This window comes from Drosophila subobscura, chromosome J, assembly GCF_008121235.1.
Source record: "Drosophila subobscura isolate 14011-0131.10 chromosome J, UCBerk_Dsub_1.0, whole genome shotgun sequence".
Classification (NCBI taxonomy): Eukaryota; Metazoa; Arthropoda; class Insecta; order Diptera; family Drosophilidae; genus Drosophila; species Drosophila subobscura.
Window position 1 is genome coordinate 3,960,942 of NC_048532.1, and position 18,879 is coordinate 3,979,820.

Here is an 18,879-nt window from a genome sequence, read left to right on the forward strand (position 1 = left end):
AGATCTGCGTAAAATACTTCTGCTTGTAAAATATTCTTGTGAATTTATCTATCCTCTCTACTAACAACAGAACTGGGTTCAAATGTTTTCAGTTTCCTAATATCAGTGCATATTTTGAAGTACCAACTACTCAGCAATGGGTTAATCTTTCTCTGTCCATGAACTAAAATCATTTTCCTCGATTTTGATATTCGCTTCTATATTATAAGCTATTTAAAACTCTGCGCCCTGAACGTATAACTATATCAGATAGACGAATCATTTTTCTAAGACATTGGGCTTAGGACTCTTAAAAAGAAAAAGTTAAAAAAAATAAAAATGGATAGCATAAAACGTAAGTGGGTTTGATATTTTACGTCATTTGAACAATTATCGCTGCTACACAGTTTTCTACAACAAAACCACAGGAAAATGTGGGGTAGCTACCAAAGAGCGGTTCAAGTGATTCAGTTCCACTGTTAATAGTCGTAGAAAGCATGTTTTTATACTTTTATATTTTTTAGTCTGTAATACTGAAATATACCATTAAATACTACTAAACAGATTAAATATACCGTACATAGAAGTTTGGGTATAGTTGCTTGATAAACCCGCGGTCACACTGAATTTAAAACGAAAGCAAATAATTTTCACCCATATTGCTATCGAAATCGTACCAAAAATTACTAAAACACCGACCCACCAGTGCTGTGCCGAGATAAATCTCAAGGAAATTGATTCACTGCCCTCGATATACTCTTCGGCTACGAAAACAGCTGCGGCATTGCGTTACAACAACAGTTAGGCGTCCCAAGGCAAAAGGTAAAGACTGCTGCTGCGAGACGATTGGATTTTGGATGATTTTGGTAACTGCTGGTGCTGGTGCTGCTGCAGCAGATGCTGGCCTGGGCCTGGCCTGGACTGGCCTGCTTGGCAACAATATGGCATTTGTCAGTGATTTCGTTTGCTGGCTGCTGTACTTGGTCATTGCCAAAATTTTCGGTTGCCCCGTCTCCGCCGCCGCCGTCACCTTCCAAACCTGTCCCAACTGTATCGTGCTTGTGCCGCCCTGCCCCCCCTCCCCACCATCCCGTGGGCAACTTATGAAAACTGTTTGGCAGCAGGATTTCGCCTTACTTGTTCCGAAGTCAGTCAGAGAGTCGGAGTAAGAAGCGGTGGCGGTGGCGGTGGTGGCTGCGGGCAAGTCAGTGTCTTTGTTCAGTTGCTCGTTCCATTTACATATATGCCAATGCAACCAGGCTCCGGCACCACGATATATCCAGTTTGTGGTGCAGAGATACATACATATGCACATATATGTACGTACGAGCAGTATAATGCACAGATATCTGGCGGCACGGCACACCAGCGCTGTGTGTACGTACTTACGTACGAGTATGTGTGTATTCTCATGGTAAATTTCTTTGCATTTTGCATTTTCAGTGTGAAACTCATGCGGTGCAGATCGAGTCGGAGCAACAGCAGCAGCCCACGTTCATAGACTCCACAATGGAATCAGCGCTGGATGTGCTCTCCAGAGCGGCGACCATGGTCCAGAACAATGCGAGCGGTAAGTAGTGAATGTCGAATGTCGGATGGTCATTAACCAATTCCCTTTAAAAAAAAGAGTCGAAAAATGTTATGATTTTAACTTGGCCAACAACCAAACAACCAGCGTGAATGTATGTACATACCTCAGTTGGGGCAGGGGGCAGCAGCCCTTCTTCCGCTTTTATGGCTTTCACCTTTGAGCCCCAACTTAAAAGTATTTTAACAATGTGTTCTCGTTGCCACTTCTGAGTTTGTCATACGGCATGGAGTGGAATTTAATGGATTGGGTGGGGGACGGGGACTGTTGGTAGTCCCAGTCCGAGTCCCAGTCCCCATGTTCCATTCCAGATGCATGATTCATGATTGCAACAGGGCCTTGGGACTCCATGACATCTTCTTTGTAAACGAATCCCCGACCCACATGCAGTGACTCAAAAAAGTATGCGGCTATGCTCAGGAATCGATGAGACCTGAAGGCAAATGAGAGCCTCTCGGCGTGTTTGTTGTTTTTGTGTGTGTGCGTGTGATTAATTATGGCAGGCACTGTCCGTACGCATAAACACTCGACACATCTGAGAAATGTTTTATTTTCGTACAAAAAGGCAACAGAACATTCCAACAAAATGAGTTTGCGGCGCATTCCGATTCCGATTTTCATAAATGTGTCAAATGCCGCATTTTCGACGACAGCCGAACGACACAGACAGATACGTACGAGGTACGTAAGTACGTACAGACATTTGTACATAGATATGTCCATATGTATATGTACTCTTATAGCACATGTACTGTGCGTCCGATTCGGTTTGCGGGTCGTGGGTCCCCTTATCAATAGCCAGCCAGCCGGGCAGGGCAGTCGCAGTCGTCGTTGCTGCCGCTCTGGCTGACGAGCACGAATTGTGGATGTCGCCCCTCTCACCAACACACTCTTGTGCATACTTACATATGTATGTACATTGCATACTCTTGCACTGGGGACATACATACATATGTACATACATACATACATATATTTTATATTTGCAATTTGCATTCCCCATTCTCCCCCATCGCGCTAAAGCGACAAAAAAAACGCGACTGCAACCGCGTGACATGCCAAAGAAATGCTCACTACGAGGCGTAAATATGTGTATAATTGTTAAAGAAAAAACAATTTGATTAGGAATGTTCATAATTGCACAATTTATGGGCGGTCCGGTCGGTCGGGGCGATAAGCACACGCCTCTCGCTGCGCTCTGGGGTCGTGTCCGGCTGCGTTGTTTGGGCTCTGATTTCCCCCCATAGTTTTAGTTTCAGTTCCCGACTTTCCGAGCTGCTGATAATGGTGTTTGTCGGGTGGTGATTCCTCCTCCCACAAAAACAATATTCTACATACATACACATTTATTTGTAGATATGTATGCAAATATGTACAAACATACAAACGTACATAAACATGTATGTATATGCAAATCTGAGAAGAGGGAGGGATGGAATGCCGATGATAATGGCCTCCATTTGTGTTTATATTTATGCTTGTTTTTGTTTATTTTCCCATTGAGAGCGATATGGCATTATAAACGATAATTATGAATATTTGACAAATTCCTGCGGTGATACGTACGTACATACATATATGTATGTATGTATTTATGTACATATGTATGTATGTACGAACAGTGAAATTCCTTCTGGGGCGAATTCTTCTCGTATTTTGCTTTGAAAGACCTATGCAATTATGCGAAATTTTTTACTTTGATGGGGACTGTTAGTTGAAGTGAATAACCACTGTATATGCGTAAATCTGTCAAGATTGACGCACAATTTATGCGAAAGCACCCAGACACCACCAGGCCCCCAAAGTCAGAAGAGAAATGTTTCTGATATTGAAATACATTTTTGAATAACGCACGCGACTTTCGAGCTGTATTAAACGCGCCATCCGTAGAATCAATCTACGTGTACTTGCCTCTCATGTGTGTCCCTGGCTTAGTTATGCGTTCCAAGGTGTCCCTGAGCACACTTTTTGCTAGTGACCAGTGGCTCGACTCTAATGGGGCTCGTCGTCAGGCCCGGGGATTGATTGATCGGCGTGGCAGCCAACTTCAAAATGCAAAATGTCGTTAACCCGTGCATGATTAATGAATTTGCGGCAATCGCAGAGATTCAGTTCTGTTCTTCATAAATCACACGTAGAAAAGCGGGTCGATCGGCTCAGTGTGCTTCGACTCGGTTCAGTATTGGATTGGATTGGATCGGACCGTTAATTAAGCTGCCCTTCCATTGTTTACCGAGGAGCACGGCCAGGCCAGGCCATAATTAATAAACAAATAGTTACACAAATTGATCGCTGCCTGCCCCTTAGTGTCTATGTGTGTGGTGTGTGGTGTGTGTTTGTGTGTGTGTGCTTTGGAGCTTGTGCCCAGGCACAGCTGGAGATCCAGCAGCCGCTGAAACGGATTGGGATGGCGATCGCCTGGTCGACGGCTCATCGGGTAATTTACATGGCCTTTCAATTCTCCGTTTTAGCCAGTGCCAACTCTGTGGGCCAAACACTCTCTTCCTTTTACTGGCAATGGCCAAACGGTGCGGCATAATTGCCGCAAATCTCGACCAGAAGAAAATCCAAACAGCCAAACCAGTTTGCTGACAGCACTGCACTGGGATGGGAATGGAACTGGGGATGGGGTCGTAGTCGTGGTTGGGGATTGTGACTGTGACTGGGTTGGGGATTAGAGTTGGGACTAGAGCATTACCTTTCTTTTTAGCGTTGCTGCTTTTGCTGCTGCTGCTGCTGTGTTGGCTGCCATTTATTTATTTATTTTAACATCACATTTGCCTATTTGCCATAAATTTTCACTCTGCGCGACTTTTGCCGCGAGCAGCAGTTCGAGCCGAGTCGAACAGCAGAGCACGCTGTTTCGATTGCGGCAGGGGCAAGATCAACTAGTTGCGGACAATATCCAAATGAAAGTTGTCTTGGATTAGGATTAGACACTGTCTCTGTGTGTGTCTGTGTCTGAGTCAGAGTCAGAATCAGAAGTAGAGCCAATCGCCAATCCATAATTTGTTGATTCTTTTGGATATCCGCTCAGGTTCGATCCAATCCGACTGGAAATTTCGCCTAAAATTGTGTATTAAAAGTTTTCTCACGCTTGATTTAGCACCGGATGATATTTTATAATGACAACTATATTTATGTTATTGTTAGCTTTTTGCTGTTTTCCATTGCTGCTGCTGCTTATTTTTTGTTTTATATTTTGTTGCTGTCTTCTATTGTTTTTGTTGCTATTCTGGGCAATCGAAAACCAGTTTCCTTCTCAAATCGCGCGCACGCTCGAGTTTTATTTAAATTTTGAACTGGTTTGCCGCTGATTTGTGTTGTCTCCGCGGCGAATATTTTATGTACCCACTAGTCAGAGATATACACATATATTAGATTGTTGGATTTCACAAAAACAAAAACAACATAATTTGTCTTTTGGTAACGACATGTTCTGGAAATCGCCATCGGCCTCCTCTATGTGTCATCATTGCCGAGCCGATCCATACAGATTCAGAGATCTCCCATTTCCCACAAAGCAGAACAATCTTGTTGACTTCCGTACCAATGCTGCCATTACACTGACCCAAATCCCCCCCGAAGCAAGCACCGACCCGAGCGAACTATCTCGAATTTCAGTGCCGATTTCCAAACAAAACAAATTTCAATTAGCAAAGCATTTTCCGGGTTTTAATATGTCGGTAAGAGTATTTGTTGTACTTTGATATCTGTTTCCATTTCTTTTTTCGGCTTTCTGTAAGTTGAATCTTTGGAATCCGTGATGCAATATTACATTTTGCTGGCTAAGCTTTTGTAATAGATAGATCCACAATAGATGAAGATTAAGATGAGCAGCATTTTTGAAAGATATGGAATTGGGTAACCAATTTCCAGCTTCCTCCTTATTTGGTATTTTGGATGGCTTTCCCGTATTGCTCTTTATAGATTTTTACGTTTGATATGACGCTCAAGACACACACGCTAATGCTGCTGGAGAGAATGCCCATGAATTAGAATAACAACGAGGAAAAGGGCTGAAGGACGGCGTTTTATAGGGTACTTCCTCTTCCATTTCAGTTTAGCAACTTTTCTGCCCGATCATTAGGGGATCTCCTCAATTTAGGTTCTACCTTTTGTCCCCCAAAACTATCTGTACTCTGCCCACTTTTCGACTCGTTTTTGTGCCTCTTTTTTGCGTTGGTCTATAATGTTTGGGTTTCTGTAATTTGTTGCCATTGTTGTTGGCCAGGCGGCGGCAAAAGACTCTTCTGCCCCAAAGCCTGCTGCGGCCGTTGTCGCTGTCGTTGTGCTTTTTGTAGTTTTTGTTGTTTCTTCCATGATTGCCATTCGATTGACCTCGTTGCGCATGCGTGCGCATGTTTCACGCTACACTACAAATTTTCGCAGCCCAGACCAGAGCGGAGACGGGCATGAAGCGAAGTCGCACGATGATGAGTAAGCGCCCAAACGGGGGGCTGCCAGACAGAGGAGAGCAGTCAATCCGTCAGTCAGTCCATAATTTAAGTTTGATTTTGTTTAATTTTCGTTGTTGTTCAATTTTTGGCCCCTTGGAGCCACGCAACAGAAAATTGCACATTTTTGACATGGATTAGCAAATGGCTGAAAAAGACTCGAAAGGAAGAGAAAACAATGTGCAGCGAAAATATCGAACGATCGATGGACCCATCGATGAGGTGGAACTGGCCGAGATCGAAACAGCTGGGATGGGGCAAGAGTCAGGCCATAAGTCGGGGCGGGCCATATGATGTGATGGCAGCATAACACTCGTGCTACGAGGAGACCTGGAATCGATCCGATCGTTCTGTGCCACAACAGACTCCCTCCTCTCTCTATGCACAGCTACTGCCGTTTCTGTTGCAGTTGCTATTGTTGTTGCTACTGCTGCAGTTGCAGTTGCAATTCATGGGGCAACAACAGTAGTAGTTGTACTACAAATCGGGCGTAAAATTTCATGGGCCTGCTATTGAATTAAAAACGAGTTTGCTTTGCGTTGTTGTTGCTGCTGCTGCTGCTGCTTTTCGCTGTCGCTATTGCTGTTTCTGTGCGCGGCTGCATGTTTGCCGTTTTTAGCTGCAGTTGCAGTTGTAGCAATGGTAACTGCTTTGGCTGCTCCTGTCAGAGCAGCCCACCAGGCGGACAGGAAGACAGACGGACGGACGGATAGTCCGAACTAAGCCGAACCGAGCCAAGCCCCGAAGCAGCCACAAACGTGTAGTACCGTCGACCTATTGTTTGCTTCATTATGTTGCCTGCCCCACTAGAAGCGATCATATTAGCTATCTCAAGAGCTTTATTGCCTATAAGCCCTGAAATAATATGAAAATTAGTGGGCTTCCTGGTAATTTCTATATGTGTTTACAAACATATGTACATATGTACATATTTTGTAATACATTCAAGGCCGGCTTTTTTAATTTAGAAGCAAAAAACAGCAACTACAACGAGGAGGAACGTTGTGAGACGCGTCTTAAGCCGCGTCACAACTCTTATACCCGGTACTCAGTACTACATCTGCAACTTAGCGGTTATTTGTCAAATTTTACATTTTCTCTTCATCTGTCATCTACATCAACAACACTACTCACGCCAACACGCTCCTTTAGCTCGCCACCCTCCCCTAGAGACACACACTGCAGAGTCAGGGCAGAGGCAGCGGCAGAGTCGTGGCAGAAGATGAGTCAGAGACGTGTCAGGGGAAGAGGCCTCTGCCACTGCGCGAAGCAGAGTGTGAATGAGAGAATGTGTAAAAGCAACAAAAGCTGCTGGACAGGGTGGGTTTAGCCACTGCAACTTAATTTCTTCATTGTGGCCATAATAATGATCCAATCGTATCCCAATTTGGTGATCAGATAGATATGGTCATTCCCTACGGAATGGCGTTTTTAGTTTTCTTTTATCTTTAAAATTGTAGATTTGGGAGGTTTTCGCCCTTTTGCGGGGGCGGAAGAGGGCGTGGCTCATTTTTTAAATACACTTGTAACAGTGTGAGCATACAGAAGTCTGGATGCAAAATTTGGTGGCTCTAGCTTTTATGGTCTCTGAGATCCAGGCGCTCAACAAGACGGACGGACAGACGGACAGACAGACATGGCTCAATCGACTCGGCTATTGATGCTGATCAAGAATATATATACTTTATGGGGTCGGAGACGTTTCCTTCTGTGCGTTACATACAACCGTTATGTGCACAAATACAATATACCCTATTTACTCTTCGAGTACCGGGTATAAAAACAACCTTTATCACATAAATGACCGTACATCAAATGTGTATTTTGTTATTGGATTCTCTTTGGAACTTTTCGCTTGTGCGTCTGGCTTGTGTCGATTATATTCGATAATTATCGAAGAATGCAACTCGGAGCAGCTTTGGTTTATTTTTTGAAGATGCTTTACCTAAAAAGGGAGCCTCTGATGTTGCTCAATCTTGTCCAATGTGTATAAAAATTGGTCCTCGAACGTCAAAAAAGCTCCTTAAGGCAAATTTATAAAGACATACCATCTTGTGACAATAGAACTCTTCTCAACGATTTGTACCCAGAGTAGATTAGATTATTTCCTTCTACAGTTAGGGCACTGCGACCATCGGTTTGAACTGCATGTAACCTTACTTTTCTCGTCATTTTCGCAAGTTCGCTTGCACTCCACACAAACACACACATCACGGATGCAGATACGCTTTTCTGCATTGGTTTACCCACGTTTTTCACGCAGTTACATAGAAACATACATACATATCAACTTACATATATACGAGTCAGTGTATTTGTGCAATTGTTTGTCTGTTGGTGGCAAAACTTGTGAGTAAACATTATAATGAGCTCCAATGCAATGACCGGGCCCAAAAACACAAAACAACAGCATGAAAATAACCAGCAGAAAGGCAGAAAGAAACGTTCAAGAACGCCCGCCCACACCATGTGCTGGTTAGACCCAGGGAGGGGCCAACCCAGTCCCAATGGCAGTTGCAGTCACAGTCCCAGCCAAAGAGAATCCGACTCTGGAGTCGTCCGGACTGTGGCCAATTTCCAATTGCTGCCATTTCGTTACCCTTTTGCCCAATTTGCCAAGCATCAATGGGGAGACTGGATGGGCGGGGGGCGTGTCAGCCACATCCTACGTAGAGGCGTTCCCAGCTTAGACCCTTTTCAGATGTATTTTTGTATTCCCTTTACACAGAGTATTATAATGTTGTCCAGATGTTTGTTAACCAGGAAAGATGAAGTTCGAATGCGACACTCGAACGTCTTGCAAGTGTTAGAGAGGTCCAAAAGACGGATTTCAAAAGTAAGGTCGATTTTTGTTTAGTCCAGAAATAACAATTTTTCTCATATTTTGTAAGATGGTTTATAGTTAAAGAAAACATTAAACATGACATAAAAATAAAAATCGGGGTAAACTTGATCGATATGCAAGGGTATCTATAGCTTCGGTACTCAAAAGGCGAGCCTTCCTTTCCTGTTTTTCAATTACAAAATCACCAAAGAAAGCAAATGTTTGGAGAAAGAGACAGATAGAGCAAGAGAGAGAGAGAGGTTGGGAGAACGAGGAAAAGAGAGTGGTTCAACAATAGCCAAAACGGAAATTGGTAAGAGAAGAAGTCAAAGAAAAAAAAAAAAAACAAAAACAACTGGCGCAAGTGCAAATGGCTTTTAAGGGGCCCAAAGAAGCAACAGCACCAACACTCCTCGGCAAACCGAACAAAAACGAGAAGGGACGTGTGAGATCCTTCTTACGCGTCACAACTTTTATACCCGGCACTCAGTACTACATCTGCACCTTAGCGGTGTTTTGTCAAATTTTACATTTTTTCTTCAGCTGTCATCTACATCTATAACACTTCTCACACCAACACGCTCATTTAGCTCGCTCCCCTTCCCTAGGCCCACACACCGCAGACTCGCGGCATAGTCAGCGACGCGACACTGCGCGAAGCAGAGTGTGAATGAGGGACTGTGCAAAAAACAAATATAAGCTGCGGGACGGGGTGGGTTTAGCCACGGCTGAGGCAGAGGTGGAGGAACGGCAGGGGCAGACGCCACACAATGCGCGAAGCAGAGTGTGAATGAGAGAATGTGCAAAAAACAAATATATGCTGCGTGACGGGGTGGGTTTGGACACTGCTAATTAATTTCTTCTTCTTTGGTGACCTGATAGATAAGGTCATTCCCTACGGAATGGCGTAGATTTGGGATGTTTTCGCCCTTTTGCGGGGGCTGGGCTCATTTTTGAAATACACTTGTAACAGTGTGAGCATATAGAAGTCTGGATGCAAAATTTGGTGGCTCTAGCTTTTATAGTCTCTGAGATCCAGGCGCTCAACAAGACGGGCGGACGGACGGACAGACGGACAGACAGACATGGCTCTATCGACTCGTCTAGTGATGCTGATCAAGAATATATATACTTTATGGGGTCGGAAACGTTTCCTACAACCGTTATTCCCCACAAATACAATATACCCTATTTACTCTTCGAGTACCGGTTATAAAAAAACGAAGAACCAGACGAAGACGAAGGCGAACTCGAAGCTTTGAAAGCCCCCGAAAAGCCAGCCGCAGTCGCCGTCGCAGTCCCCAGTCTCAGTCCCAGTCACAATCTTCAAGTCGGTGTGTCGATCACTTCCAGTTTGTCCGTCGAAGCCGCCAGTTGTTGCTGTGGTCGTCGTGTCGTCGCCAGCGAAACGTGCGTCGCGTCGGTCGCGCCATATGAGAGAGCGTTCGTTCAGATACAAATATATATCTACGTGTGTCAGTGTGTGTGTGAGTGTCTCTGAAAGCGAAAACTGGCGCTCAAGTTCAGTCAGCGATTTGTCGATTTCTATGCAAATTATTACTCGGAAAAGAAACACATAAATATATAATACGAAGTCGGGAGTCAGAGTCAGAGGAAGGAAAAAAATAGCGTGCTATTTTTATTTCGCTAAATGTCGACTTGAGACTCACGTCGTCAGATTCAGAGACAGAGCTAGAGCCAGAGACAGAGTCGAGAGACTGTAACCCGAGTCGCTGTCCACGACTGATGAAAAAAAATAATAAGAAATAAAGCAGAAAAAACAGAAAAACGCGGAGAAGCACAGAAAAACAGACAAACAGAAAACAGATTGTATCTGTATCTATAGTCGCGACCCGCGGCCCGTTTGGTGTGTGTACTTGTACATTAGTGCGGCGGCGGCTTCATCTGTATCTGTATCTGTGTCGGTATCGCGGAGGCGCAGGCGGCGGCAAAGCGCCAAAAGTAATCGTAAACTAGAGGGAACTAAGGAAAAATAAATAAATAAAAAGTTGCGCCGCTCTTCAGGCTCGCCTCCTGCATCTCCTCCTCGTCAAAGGGATCTGAAAGATAGGAGCTATCCGCGAATTGTGTTATTTGTGTCGCTCTACATCTCCCTGTGAAGTGAAGTTTCGCCAGAGTCAGGGCTGGAAATGTAAGAGGATCCACGATCAAGCATTAAAAGTCGACCAGCGATCAACGATCATCTAGATTATAAAGCATCATCTACTGGTAGCCATGGCATACCATGGAGCCGTTTTCATACTTAATGCCTTCGAGCAGAGTTACTACAACCGCATGAAGGAGTTCGAGCGCCTGGCCGCCGCCGCAGCAGCTCTCGCATCCTCCACTGACTCCTCCCCCTCGGCATCCTCCTCGTCGAGTGACCCGTCGACATCTTCAACCTCCTCATCCACGGCCAGCTCTCCCACATCGGCGGCGAGGGAAGTGGCCCAGGCCGCAGCCGCTCTGGCGGCCACTAAAAGGCTTGCCGCTTATCATGGCCATGCGCAGGGAAAGGGACCGGGCCAGGGGGAGTTTCCTGTCCAGTCTGGGATGTTCTATCAGCAGCAGCAGCATCGCCAGCAACTGGAACAGCTGCACCAGCAGCATCAACAGCATCAGCTACAGGCGGTAGCCGCTAATCAGCAGCAGCCCCAGCCCACGTCCGCGGACGCCAGCGCCTCCAATATGGCCAACAGCCTGCTGTGGCAGCCCTGGCGAGATCTCCAGCAGGCAGCAGCGATGCACCATCAGCTCTACAAGCAACAACAACAGCAGCAGTTGCAGTTGCACAAAGGTTCGTCTGTGGGGGAAAATTAAAAAGAAAACCTTGCGAAAACCTTTCAACTGACCTCTAAAAGACAGACAGAGGGAGAAATTAGCGAATTTGTCACATACTGAAAATGGGAAGAGATTATTCTAGGAAATCTTAAAAGAAGGTGTCATATACGTCGTTGCATAAATGAACAATTATGTATCTGCATATTATGGCTTAAAAAAATTAATATTAATAGAGGAATAGAGGAAATAGAAAACAGAACTGATAAGTATTGGTTAACATTATAAGCAATGACTTACAGGGATGACATTTCAGAGAGAGAATAAGAGCACCCCAAAAGTTGTACCTATAAAGTGGTAAGGGGAAAGTGCGGGCAGATCCAGTGGGATCAGTGTTTTGGGTGTACACAATCCCAAGAGCCATCGCTTCCTCTGGTTTTGGGGCCATCAGTAGTATTATTTCCTAGGTACAGTCATCACCTTCTACTATATCCAGCTAAGCTAACGTTGTGTTGGGTGGGGAGCATCGGGGCATGCAGATGCACCTGTTGCTCACGTGAAACGCACACTCACCACACCACCACCCATCATTCAGGGGCATTCGTCAGTCGGGCCAAAGTTCAATGGATCGGGGTACGTGCCGTTTGCCTCTGGCCATGATGAGCACTCCTTCAATGAATGGGATCGTATCGTATCGGATTGGATTCGGACACAGTGCGTTCTGATTCCGTTTATCTTCGTTTTAAAGCCAAAGCGTGGCTAGGACGTGCCGTCGCGTCTCTGGGGGGTCGGGGTTTGTGTTGGCAACAGCCCCACAATCGGTTGCGCCAGCTGCAGACTATGGCGTCTCTGGGGGGAGTGGGGTGGTGTGGCGAGGGGTTGGCTGTTCTCTGTTACCATTTCCATTTCGCTTGCCTGAGCTGGAAAATTGGTAATGAAATTGGCAACACTTTTACTACGCTCCACACGAGCCAGCAGGCCACATTAGACGGGCTTCGATTGGCTCCATTGACGTATTTCATTGCCCCCCCGATCCACTTATTTCTTGCCTGTCTCCACCATTCCACCTCTCTCTGTGTCTCTCGTTTCCCCCTTTTGTAATTGGCGACATTGCACAAATCACACAAATGCTTTCAATTACATGGCGACGCCAAACAAACACAAAAACTGAAAAAAGAAAGAGCAAAAAAGGCACAAAACGAGCGGGCAAGCGCCTGTTTAAACATAAAACCTCCATACAACAAACAATTGGATGATGAGGTGGTGCCAGCCAAGAAACAGAGGGGAAGGAAGAGAATGGTGGGGCTCTGCGAAGGGGCTGGCTCTCGGCTCGACTTTATTTTGCTTTACTTTTATACCCTGCCCAGAAGGTATAAAGATTTCAATTAAATGCTTGCCATTGCGCAATTAGATGTCGAAGAGTGTTCGAAGGTTGAAAGACTTCCAATCAATATCTCAACCAAGTTTTATCTATCATATATCTACATAAATACATACATATGTACATATGTTTGTACATACATACATGTACTTATGTACGAGCATATGTTCCGTTAGGGTATCCAAATCTACGGCAACTCTAGTGGCAAGACTTCTTTCTTGTTAATTTGTTGACATATTAAAACCAGATTTGCAATCAACTTGGCCAGCGGGGTGGGGTGGAGCTGGTACACCGGAGAACGGTGAATGGCAGGCGGAGAGTGGTGCCAAGGGGGGTGGTGTGGGGGATTCGTGGTTACGGGCATGACTCACGAGCCGGCGCGAGAAATAATATAAATAATGAGAAACGCCTGCGACGACGACTACGACTACGACGACGATGATGGAAAAGTAAATATGTTAAAAAAGCAACAAAACGCAACAGAAGCAGTATGTAGCAGCAGCAGCAACAACAACTTGTTTTCATAAGCAAGAAATTTGTGTGTTGCTTTTGTTGCTATTGCTATTGGTAGTGCAATCCATGGCACTGTCTATCTGTGTATGAATGTACTCTCGTAACCGTCTCTTTCTTTCCCTACGAACTTCACTGAATCATCTTTGGGTGGAGGCTGACTAGGTCGAGGCTTGGCATCAGCTGTTGCACCAGGTTAAAGGATTATCGCACCGTACAACTAGTGAATATTGAGTAACGCGCCGAGAAAGGTATCGAAATTTGATGAATAGGCAGGGGTAGGTAGTTAGAGGGATAATTTATACGTTTTGCTTTCAGAGTCCTCGAAGATTAACAGTCATAACCATACGTACCTTTCTGTGTTCTGCGTAATATATTGGAGCTATACATATGTGATCGTGATTAACTTTCTAGATAGTGATTGTACAGACTTCCAAGTGATCATTAGTGGAACCCTTTTACAACGATCGCTGTTTTGAAGATCCCACATTCAATAATTTGAGAGTTAAACCCGCCATGAGTAAAGGAGAAAATATCAGATTATGTGATCCTCATTACACCATTTTGCCAACTTGTTACATACATACATACATATGGTTCCTAGAACTATGACCCCAAAATATGATGCAGGGACAATCAGAACTATCTCCTTGAGGGATCCATTAAACACCCCTACAAGTAGATTGCTTTTCAATCTGCGGCAGTCGCCACTAGTATTCCCCCTTTATCGCCAATTAGCTGAGTCGGACATGACATTATTAAAAAGCTCCAAGCTCCCACCGAGCAGAGGAGGAGGCAAAAGGAAAAGCAGAACAAATAAATAATGCAAAGCAGAATAAGAAGAAGAAGCAGGAGCGGCGAAGGTGATACAGAGAAGATGAGCGGCAGCGCAGAAAGCGAGAAGAGGGAGAGCCAGCCTCAAAAAGAAAGCTCCGACGTTGTCGTTGTCGCTGTCGTTGCCTTGCTTCTGTCGATCCCCCAACACAGCCGCCGACAGGGGCTTGGAGAGAGGGGGTAGGGCGAGAAGCAGCGACGTCCGACGACCGGAAATGTGCAATAAAATTTGAATGTTTCTTTATTATTATCATCATCCCCATCATCAGCAGCAGCAGCCCAAGTCCAATCCCAATCCAAAGCAGCCTCTGCCCCATTCTGCTGATCATTTTTATGTTTTTCTTTGGTTTGCGCAGTCTCCACTCCATGCTCCATTCTCCAAAGACCAGTTTGCTTCTTCCTCTGTCTCTCCTTTTTGTTATTTTTTTTTTGCTGGTGTGTGCTGGCTGTGGGTTCCTCTCGTGACGCAGGCGCAGAAATAATAAATTGCAGCCTCGCGGTGACGTTGCCAAAAACAGGACGACGCTCCCGCCTCCGCCACCGCCACTGATCCACCACTACCACCAACGCCACAGCATAGCAACTCCATCTCCATTGCCGCTGCCTCCATGCATCCGTCCATCCATCCATCCCCATCCATCGCCATTCATTCATTCATTCATGCGTTGGTCCGACTATGGGTCCAACCATGCAGGCAGTTAGGCTCTCGGCCTCTGCGCCTCTCCGCTGTGCCGCTGCTCGAAATGTGCAGAAGTCGACCGACTGGTTTGCCCCTTCGATTTTGGATGCTGCCACCCTATGGCGAAGAAACTGGGTTCTGAGGCGCAGCAGCGGTGGAGCCTGGAGCCACCACCAGCTTTATTTATAAACTTTGTTTCCTGTATGAGGAGCTCATGGACTCCCAGCTGTCAGGGAATCAAGCTTCAGCTTGGGTTCTGTTCCGTTCCGCAGAACTAGTTCACCATCCCAAGTCTCCCAAGTACCACATCGCAGCGTTGCACAACCCACGCACTGGGCTCCTCCTCCGACTCGGGCGACTTCCCACGCCAGAAACTCGGGCGATTCCCCCCATTCGCACGCCAGGCACGTTTCATCCAGAGATGGTGGCCTGCATTTTTCTCAGTGTACTTACATACACACACACACACGCACGCAAACTAAGCGTAGACAAAACGGGTTTTCTTAACCAATTTTTTTGTTTTTGTATTTGTGACTTGGAGTTTCGATTGTTGTTTGTGTCTTTTTTATTTTTGCTGGCGACGTCTTCTTGTGCATAATTTTGTGCTGACTACCCACCTCCTGACCGCGCCTTCCGCCTCCCGCCCGCCTCTTGTCCCCTTCCGAGGAGAGCTTTTGGCAGAAGTTCATTCAAAAAAGCGAAAGACTTAGGCAACAAACTTGAACGTGACGGCAGATGAAGGAGGGCTCCAGCCAGTAAGCATGGGCGGAGGGGCAGGGGGAGGGGAACTTCGGTAGAGTTTGCCTCGCCTTAACTCCATGTGATTCATTACGCCCACTCTCGACAACGGCGACCGCATAATCAAAACCCAAGACGATAGACACGTAAACCACAGAGAGGAGTGGAATCAAACCCATGCCCATAACCCATACCCATACACAAGCTCACTCCCAGACTAAGATACGAGACAAAAGCCCAAATCGACCACAAAAGCCAAATAAAATTTATGGCCTTTAATTGAAATGCGATTTGTTGCTGTTGCTCTCTGGCTGTGGCTCTGTGGTCCGCCATCGGTATTATTATTATTATGATATTATTAGATAAATTTGTTACTGCTACTATTCCTATTATTTGTGTGCCGAAAACGATGGCAAACGGGTTATGCGGCGTGCGGTCTCTGACTCCCTGACTGAACTTCTTCCCATTGTTCTTTTTGCAGAGATGCGAGTGACGTCAAAGGAGCTGCCAACCACCAAATGGAGGCGCGAGCGCCGCCAGCGTACCGCCGAGTACCAGGTTCATGATGCCGGCAGCAGCGACCGGGAGCGTGATCGGGAGGAGCGTGATATGGACAGCCCCATTGACATGTCGCTGACGTCGGGGTCGGGGTCGGGGGCACTGAAGCTTCACCAGAATCGGGCCTCGCCGCCGCCGCCATACCGCGAGCCACTGCCGGGGACCAACTATGCTGCCAACAGCCGACCCAGCGTCATCACCCAAGCACCACCAAAGCGGGAGGTGCCAGAGCCGGCCCACTCCACAGGTAAGACACTGCCCCTTGCCCAGATGGCCTCGAATTTGACTGATTCCTCATTGATTGCAGAGAACATGGCCATGTGCGACATTGATGAGCACTTCCGCCGCTCGCTGGGCAAGGACTATGCGGCCCTCTTTGCCAAGAAGTCGCCAACGCCCACACCCACGCCCACGCCCTCGCCATGTGGAACGCCCATGCAGCAGATATCGCCCCTGGCCTATGGACCGACAGCAGCAGGAGCTGGAGCAGGAACAGGGGCTGCAGCTGCGCCTCTTCTCTATCAGCAACATCGCTCGCCACTGCATAAGTCGGGCCTGGCCATGATGCATTCGCCGACGCTGCGATCGGAGCCAGATTCGCCGCAGCTGGAGTTGCCGCCGCCGCAGGAGGAACCTCTGCCGCTCTCACTGCATCGTTCCCCGACTCCACCGTCGACGTCACCATTGCAACCGTCACAGCCACCACAGCCGCCACAAACGTCTGCATCTGCTACCAGCCAGGCACTGGACACATCCGTGAATGCCAAGCGAGCACTGGACACACTGCATCACACGCCGCCCAGGTACAACACGCCGCCGCCGCCCCCAGCGTACGGCAGCGTCCCAGCCTCTACGCCAACGCCAACGCCGACTTCAACTCCAACACCGACCCCGACGCCAACGCCAGTCCAGATTCCCACCCCCAGTAGCACCCCCACGATGCCGGCGATCATACGCGTGAAGGCCGAGCCGGGTCTGGCAGCTGTGGCCGCCTCCTCGACGCAGACGCCACCTGCCTCGCCCACCTCGTCTACGAACATTTCGATATTCACCAAGACTGAAGCCTCCGTCGACGATCACTTTGCAAAGGCGCTGGGCGAGACCTGGAAGAAGCTCCAGGGTGGCCACAAAGATTAGGAATCGGAGGAAGATGAGGACGAGGAGGAGGAGCAGCGACCACGCACCGATCCCAATCCGATCTATTCCGATCCGATCCTCACCCAGATCCAACTCAAGAGCTGTTTTTTTATTATAAATATTTCAAAACTACACAATTAACGTTTAAAGATCTCATGACGATGTGAAAGGAAATTCTTCAACTGCGAGCGTATTACAGTATGTTTCTGATATTGAATATTGATAGCGGTTATGTACGGATATATATATATATATATATATAAAAACATATATAATGATTTATAATGATACGGATGATTGATATATGGAATATGATTTACGATGATCTATGATCTACAATATGATTTATGTGTATGGCAAACTGTGTATACGTACAAGTGACAAAATTTGGTATTCTTAATGCTTAGTTGGTAAAGACTAATCCTTAATAATATACACCTATTACAATTAAGTGAAAATCCTACAAATAATATATATATTATTGCTTACAAATCCAAAAGCGAATGTTTTCGTTTTCTTTTTCAATGATTGCGTTTCCCCTGCCGTAAATACAGCGGAGGAGCTAGTCATCGGAATCAAGCAAAAAGCAACGGAGCTGTAGAGAGATTTTTCCCCAAGATCAGACGAAATTACGCTTCAATGATAACAAATCAAATACTTCTGCTCAATAATAATACATTTTAAATTTATATATCATTTTAAATCAACCCGCTTGAGCAGCTGTTGGCATGGCGATGGACGCTTCTCGATAAAACGATGTGCAATAAAAATACGCTATGTGGCTCTGCACATTCAGGTCAGTGCGAAAAGAACACCACAGGTGGTGCTGTGAAAACGTACCAGAGTGACTGTATACGGATTATTTATACTTTTTGGTATATTTTGAATTCGAAATTGAAATGAAAGTGTGTTTATGGTATTATGGTATATTTTAAAAATATGCTGATATATAATGGCCTCGTTCACCAAGATCCATGATCCATGGATACGTACTTTTTTTCCATGAATCCGATCCAAGAATTCTTGCATCAAAAACGCTGATCAAGTGCGTTCACCAGGACGATCACAGGAAATCGAGCATGGATCGGTGATTAAGTTGCTACCATACCGTTACAAACGCACAGTGTAAACGATTGAAATCCTATTAAAACCATGAAAATAAATGGGGAAAAAGGTATAAGGGCTAAAGGAAATTAAACCTAAGAAAATAACGTAAAGAAAATAAATATTTTGATAACTTAAGACCTAAAAGAAAGGTGATCAAGGTGATCTTAAGTAATTGATTAAACGGTTTTTTTTTTGTTATTTAATCGCTACATCGAAATTGGTTGGTCGCAGACGATGAGACCAGGTACTTGAGTTTATGTTGAATATTAGAAAAATGTTACTGAAAATTTTGAACTCAAAAAAGAAATG

At 45.8% G+C, this 18,879-nt stretch overlaps 1 protein-coding gene across 3 annotated transcripts; it reads left to right on the forward strand.

Moving 5' to 3' along the window:
* The first annotated feature begins 584 nt into the window (after nt 1-584).
* Nucleotides 585-17,958, forward strand: LOC117894322 (extensin). 3 transcript variants are annotated; one of them, XM_034801303.1, is made up of 4 exons: nt 585-801; nt 1,423-1,549; nt 16,250-16,573; nt 16,634-17,950. In XM_034801303.1, exons 2-4 carry the CDS (start codon nt 1,489-1,491, stop codon nt 17,461-17,463), a joined length of 1,215 nt encoding a protein of 404 aa, XP_034657194.1. In that variant the 5' UTR covers nt 585-801; nt 1,423-1,488; the 3' UTR covers nt 17,464-17,950. The 3 variants fall into 3 exon arrangements, with proteins under 3 accessions (XP_034657194.1, XP_034657195.1, XP_034657193.1); XM_034801304.1 differs by lacking the exon at nt 585-801 and adding an exon at nt 930-1,368 and having other exon boundaries at nt 16,634-17,951; XM_034801302.1 differs by lacking the exons at nt 585-801; nt 1,423-1,549 and adding an exon at nt 10,179-11,645 and having other exon boundaries at nt 16,634-17,958.
* Nucleotides 17,959-18,879: the final 921 nt, after the last annotated feature.